At 21.9% G+C, this 8,228-nt stretch overlaps 1 protein-coding gene across 1 annotated transcript; it reads left to right on the forward strand.

Annotated features, from left to right (window-relative positions):
* Nucleotides 1-6,353: 6,353 nt before the first annotated feature.
* On the forward strand, nt 6,354-7,694 carry LOC131651315 (aspartic proteinase CDR1-like). The gene has a single exon (XM_058920981.1). The coding sequence runs from the start codon at nt 6,354-6,356 to the stop codon at nt 7,692-7,694; it is 1,341 nt and encodes a 446-aa protein (XP_058776964.1).
* Nucleotides 7,695-8,228: the final 534 nt, after the last annotated feature.

Consider the following 8,228-nt stretch of genomic DNA (forward strand, 5'->3'; position numbering starts at 1 on the left):
TTTGGGCCTCGGCCCTCCTTAATACCAAAAAAAAAACATAGTATTTATTAAATATTTTTGTGGCAAAACTAAAAATTAGCATTCTAATTATTTTTAAATAAAAATTTCTTTTAAAATTTATAAAATAACTTATGTATTTGGCCTCTATAAAGATCAAATACATCTATTATTTAATTTTTCTTTTTTAAATTTCTTATAATTGTAATTGGAATATATATATATATATATATATATATATATATATATATATATATATATATATATATATATATATATATATATATATATATATATATATATATATATATATATATGGGACATATCCGGTGAAAACTAATATTTTTGTGAGAAACGAAAACTATGATTATTAACCGTCAAATTTAATAAAAGTTTAAGATTTAAAAGTTTTATATAAAGAATATCTTACTCAATCATTTTCTGATACACCTATTATTTAAAATTTCTATAAAAAGAGATTCTTACCAAAAATATACTTCTTATGTATTTTGAATTTTTATTTAAATTATAAGTATTTTTTAAAACTAAAAGCAAAAATTCAAAATAAATTTTCTGAAAATTAATATTAATTTCAAAATAATCAAAAACACAAATTCTGTACTCACTTTCCTAGTATTAAAATGCTTTTTATATAAAAATATGTCATATAGTTAAAAAAAACCAATCTTTAAAAAATAATTTAACTAAAAAACTATTTTAATGTTGTATGTCGTATTTTATAGAATATTTTTTTTAGAATTAAGTTTCATAAATAAATTATTAAAAACTTAATTTTAAAACCAAATATTTTTTTTTAATATTTAAGAACAATTTATTGCAATAATTATTATTAATATATTGTGAGTTTTATTTAGTTTTAATAGTATGTTAAGAAAACTTTATTTATCCAAATAAATTCTAAAGAAATATACTTAATAATTTTATTGTGATTATTATTCATTATAAATATATTTAAAATTTATTTAGGATACTATCCGAAAATATACTTGAAGTGTAGTATTTTTTTATTTAAAGTATACATATTTTTTAAAAGTAAAAGAAAAAAATTCAAAATTAAACTTCTTAAAAATAATATTAGTTTCAAAATAATCAAAAACATAAATTCTTTACTCATATTCCTAGTATTAAAATTATTTTTATATAAAATTATGCCATATAGTTTTTTTAAAAATCAATCATAAAAAGTTTTAATTAAAAACTATTTTAATGTTATATGTCATATTTTATAGAACCATACTTTTTTAGAATTTATTTTCATAAATAAATTATTCTAGACTTAATTTTAAAATCAAATAAAATTCTTAATACATTAATAACAATTTATTGCAATAATTAAATTGTTATTAATTTATTGTGAGTTTTATTTATGTAAATAGTATGTTTAGGAAAAGTCATTTATCAAAATAAATTGTGAAAAAATTTGATTCTATTAAATATGAGATACATTGTTAAAATAGTTTACTTAATTAATTTATGATTTAAAGCAGTGTTTTAAAATCCGAACCGGACATCAAACCGGTGAAGGTACTGTGTCACTGGTTTATTGGTCGAACTACTGAGTCACTGATCGAACCGCATGACTAAACCGGATAATTCGACGGTCGTTATAACAAAATTATATAGGTATAAAATCTGTCGAACTGAATTATTCGGTCTGTACAAAATATAACTAGCACCTAAATTTTTTGAAAACATTATATTATAAAAAAAAATCACAAGTTCGTAATTTAAATTCAAATTTTACGCATAGGTATCACACACAATAAAATAGTAAATAATTATAAAATATAATTGCAAATAAATGTTTAATCGCAACATAAGCTAATTGAATAATTTATAACAAAATAATTCCATTGTCTACTAAATTTAATTTCAATAAAAGAAAATTTTTTCAATGTTGGGATCTCCTTCTTCAATATCAAAATCATCGGTAACAAAATCAACAACATCTGCAACAAATTTCTTTTTTAATTTTTTTTTATTTAAAATAGTCAAAAAGAAGTTATTTTAATTTTTTAAAATTAAAAAAATTAAAAAATACATTTAAACCGCCGGTTTTCTCGGGTTTAGTGGTTTACACCGGTTTTGACCGGTTCACACCGGTTCAATGACATTCCCGATCCAACAATTGAACCAGACCGGTTACCTGGCCGGTTCCTGGTTAGACCGGTCCGATTTTTAAAGAGTGATGTTTTAAAAAAATAAACTTAATATTCAAAGAGTGGTTTTTCTAAAATAAAATAAAATTATATATTTTTTTTTAAAAAATATCCCTCTTTGAATCACAATTTAATTTTTTTAAACTATATAACATGATTTTATATAAAAATACTTTTAATATTAGGAAGGTGAGTAAATAATTTATACTTATAATTATTTTTCAGAAGTTTATTTTTAAATATTTTCTTTTAGTTCAGAAAAAATATTTATAGTTTAGATATTATTTATTTTAAATAAAAATAAAAATATTTGAAGTATATTTTATGATAATATCCTAAATAAATATTAATTAAGTATATTTATAACAATTAATTATCACAATAAATTTATTTTTGACAATAATCTGCTTTTATAGAATTTTTAAATAATAAGTGTATCAGTAGATTGTTCTTTATTTAAAAATTTTAAATCTTAAACGTTTATTAAATTTGACGGTTGATTATAATAGTTTTCATTTCTGACGGTTTATATATATATATATATATATATATATATATATATATATATATATATATATATATATATATATATATATATATATATATATATATATATATATATATATATATATATATATATATATATATATATATGAAATGTCTATGATTATATATTACCATTTTAATTTTGTCGCATTAAATAAAAATATATTTATCATATTTGATAAATAAAAAATTCAAATCATATCTTTTTTGTGCAGTAAAATCAAATCAAATTTTTATAATAAATATATCAAAAAGAAAATACTTAAATACAATTTCTTTAAATAATTTGTACTATTTTATTGTAGGTAAATTTTCTCCTATCAAAAAATCATAAACTTATGATTAAATAAATATTCACTATTTTAATGCTATAGTTTGGATTTCCCTTATTCATTATTAATAAACATGTGGCATATCAAAATTCAAATCAAATCTTTTTTTTTTAAATTAAATAAAATCTTTATAATAGGTATGATAGTTAACATATATAATTTTAAATAAAAAAATAATAAACTCGTAATTAAATTAAGAGTAATGCTATTCATACACCACTTTCTACACCAAATACTTACACCAAACACTATTCACCGTATTTATACGGTGAATAGTGTTTTTTAAATAAAAATATATATTTTATGAATAGTAAAATATTATTATAATAATAAATAATTTTTTATTTTTTTAAATTTGTGTCATTAACCAACTTTATAACTTCATTAACCAACAATTTACATTGCATTAACTAAATTTGGTGACTACTGTAAAGTACTGTTCATGGGTGTGAGAATAACATTAGTCAAATTTGGTTAATGTAGTGTAAAAATTTGGTTAATACAATAATGAAGTTGGTTAATGCAACATCCAGGTATTAAAAATAATTTTTAGCAGTCACCAAACTTGGTTAATACAGTGTAAAAACTTGGTTAATACAGTAATGAAGTTGGTTAATGCAAAATCCAGGTACTAAAAATAATTTTTAGCAGTCATCAAACTTGGTTAATACAGTGTAAAAATTTGGTTAATGCTATTGAACTTGGTTAATGCACGTTTGTACATGAACAGTGTCGTCCGTAATTTTAAAAATAAAAAATATTTTTTATAAATATTATTATTTTATTTTAAAAACACTGTTCACCGTATAAATACGGTGAACAGTGTTTGGTGTAAGTATTGGGTGTAGGAATTGGGTGTAAGAGTAGCATTACTCTTAAATTAATAATCACTACTTTAATACTCGAGTTTTGGGATGCTCTCATTCAGTGTTTATAAACATGTGGCATATCAACAATGTTGAGTGGATATATGTGAGTGACAAGAAAGTGTTTATACTCTCTAGTGAGTGACTGATTTAGTACACTATTTTACACCAATTAAAAAAATATATAAAATTAAGAGAATATTATTTTTACTATAATACTCTTATAATATATTAAAAATGGTGAAACTTTTAATAATTAAAAGATAAAATTAAAAAAAAATATATTAAAAATTAAAATAAATCATTCGCTTAGGACATCATTTTATTCCAATTGACTCCTTTATTATTTTTTTTTTTTTTTTGGCTTTATACCACCGGTTTAGTCCGGTCCGGGGGCGAGTTCTGGCATCAAGTGGTTCCATCCCCCTCCCGATCGCAGTTGCGGGGGATCGAACCGTGGTTCTCCCTACCAAGTCCAGCGCCAATCACCACTGAACCAACTAACGATTGGTTGACTCCTTTATTATTAGACTAGGGAATAATAGAGTAAAAGTGTAATCGAGTATAAATATCTTGTTGAGACAATTAATTCCCCCTAACAAAATCGATATATTTAAATTGAAATGACAAGATGTCATTGTTTTTAAATATTAATAATTACATAATTTTACATATCTAAATTGAAATGACAAGATATCAATGATTTACCAAATTAACGATTATGTATTTAAGGTGCAACTTTTTTCTCACAAATGCATTTAATCATAGCATAGGATTTATTAAATTATTTTTGGAGCTAAACAAAAAAGTAGCATTGTAATAATTTTTAAACAAAAGATCTCTTTTAAAATTTATAAAATAACTACTGACCTCTATATAAATCAAATACATCGTTTATTAGATAAATTAAAAAAATATCTTCTTATTATTTTATTTGGAATATATATATATATATATATATATATATATATATATATATATATATATATATATATATATATATATATATATATATATATATAGCCTATCAAGTGAGATAATTTTATAATGAGATTAATAAATATTAATCATTGAATTCATAAAGAGAGAAATTAAAAGTCACATTAATGTATTAACATTCTCTCTTGATGAATCTAATAATTGATATTTGTTCCTCTCATCTCTCATTATAAAATATTATCACCTGATTTGATATATATATATATATATATATATATATATATATATATATATATATATATATATATATATATATATATATATATATATATATATATATATATATATATATATATATATATATATATATATATATATATATATATATATATATATATATATATATATATATATATATATATATATATATATATATATATATATATATATATATATATATATATAATTAGTAGATATTTGTTTCTCTCATCTCTTATTTTAAAACTGTTTATGATTAAATTTTACCATTTTAAATTTTTTGCATTAAATAAAAATATATTAATCATATTCAATAAACAAAAAATTCAAATCAAATCAAATATATATATATATATATATATATATATATATATTTATATATATATATATATATATATATATATATATATATATATATATATATATATATATATATATATATATATATATATATATATATATATATATATATATATATATATATATATATCATAAACTTTTGATTAAATAAATACTCACTATTTTATCACTCTAGTTTGGATTACTCTTATTCATTATTGATAAACATGTGGCGTATCAATATTGTCGAATATATGTGAGGGATTTGACTCTCTAAATTGAAATGAGAAAATTTCACTGTTTTAAAAAATTAATAATTATATATTGGAAGTGTTATTGCATTTTTACAAATGCGTTTAATCAAAAAATGGTATTTGTTGAATTTTTTTCGAAATTAAACTATAGAGGTTGCATTGTAACTATTTTTAAATATATATTCCATTATTTTTATAAACTCTCCTATAAAAATAATTAAATAATTGATAATTGATGTACTTAACTTTTATATATAGACCAGATACATCTATTATTATTGTCATCTTAACTTTTTTTTTTTGCATTAAATAGAAATATAATAATCACATTTGGTAAAAAAATAAATAAATTCAATTCAAATCTTTTTAGGTCAATAAAGTCAAATCAAATGCGTATAATTTTTTACCAAAAAAAATATTAATTTCATGATTAAAGGAATACTTACTATTTTTAGTACACTAATTTGGGTTATAATCATGTGATTAAACAAATATTCACTAATTTTAATGCTCTAGTTTTGTAAAAAAAAAATCTCTAGTTTTTGTTGTTCTTATCTTTACATCTAGTCGCATCCTCCTCTTATAAAAAGCATCAAACATATAATTATGTTATAACAACTTTTCACCCAAATTTCTAGAGCAATGTCGCAATTTTCATCTTTTATCATTATTTTCTTCTTCCTTTTTAGCTTCATTGTTTGCTCTCATGCTATAAATAATGGTTTTAGTGTTGAACTCATCCATCGTGATTCTTATAAATCACCACTCTACAATCCTACACAAACTAAATCCCAACAAATTGCCAATGCTTTACAACGTTCTATCAATCGAGCCGATTATATCAGTAAACAATTTTCTTTTACTAAAGACAAACTTAAGTCATCTTTGATGTATGATCGCGGTGAGTATCTCATGAGTTATTCTATTGGTACCCCTCCATTTAAGGTCTACGGTCTTTTGGATTCTGGTAGTAATTTAATATGGCTTCAATGTAAGCCTTGTAATATATGTTACAACCAAACATATCCTATTTTTAATCCTTCAAAATCTTCTAGTTACGAGAATATTCCATGCTCTTCTAGTGCATGCAAATCTACCGAAGAAACTACTTCTTGTTCTAATGATAGGGATGTTTGTGAATATACATTAGATTATGGTCGTGGAACAAAGACACACGGAGATCTTATTTGGGAGACAATTACATTAGAGTCCACCTCTGGATCTATTGTCTCATTTCCTAAAATTATGATAGGATGTGGACACACAAATACTTGGAGAACCTCAAAAAATTCAGGTATGATTGGTCTTGGAATCGGGCCTATGTCATTTATAAAACAATTAGGATCTTCCATTAAAGACAGATTCTCATATTGTTTGATTGATGATAGGAAAGTTGATCTATCTAGCAAGATCAATTTTGGAGATGCTGCTATTGTATCAGGTAATAATGTTGTTTCAACTCCTATGGTTAAAATGATAGGAAACAACCAAGTAGACTACTACTATCTAAATTTGAAAGCAGTTAGTGTGGGAAGTAAAAGAATAAAGTATAGCGGTTTTAAGAATAAAGGAATAAATGCTTCTACCCACAACATTCTACTTGACTCTGGTACAACTACAACTTTTGTTCCACGTCATTTTTATCATAAGTTAGAATCAGCGGTTAAAAAAGTGGTTAAACTAAAGCGTTTTCACGATGATAGTGGTGACTATAACCTTTGTTATAATATCACAACCAAACAAGCCACATCCAAAAAACCAATCTTTCCTGTAATTATTGCACATTTTAGTGGCGGAGATGTCAAATTAGATTCTAAAGGCTACTTTAGCTATTTATCGGAAGGGATTGAATGCTTTAATATTTTCCCACATGAACGTGATTTAGGAATCTATGGAAACAATGCACAAGTGAATTATTTAGTTGGTTATGATCTCAAAAATAACATTATCTCGTTCAAACCTACTGATTGTTCAAAGTATTGAACGAGGGTATATCTTATTTACTTATTAAATTTATAATAAAATTTCTATTTTGTTTCATATGTATTTAAGATTATTTTTAATTTTAATTTTAAAGATTTTATTTTACTTTTGTATATAAGGAGTCTTTATAAAGTTGATTCGAAAAAACTTCCACTCGTCATAAAAAATTAATAGTGATAAGATTCTTTGCTATGAGCCAACACTAATGATAATATCATATACTATCTCTATTCTTTATTTTTTTTATAAGATACAATTCACTTTTTAGAATCCTTGAATAACAATGTATTTGATTTATTTATAAACTAGATATATTGATTATTTAATTAACCTAAAAAATGAATTGTCTCTTATAAAAAAGAACGTAGATATTATTATATAAGCTATATAAGCTACTTCTGTATCATGTTGAATATGCTCTAAAAACAAAATATTTTCAAATGAGTCCAGGTACATATAACTCCACTCAAATGGTAAAAAGCTATGTAATTTGTGTTGGAACAAATACAAAGTTTGTTGGTGAGTAAATGGAGA

This window comes from Vicia villosa, linkage group LG2, assembly GCF_029867415.1.
Source record: "Vicia villosa cultivar HV-30 ecotype Madison, WI linkage group LG2, Vvil1.0, whole genome shotgun sequence".
Lineage (NCBI taxonomy): Eukaryota > Viridiplantae > Streptophyta > Magnoliopsida > Fabales > Fabaceae > Vicia > Vicia villosa.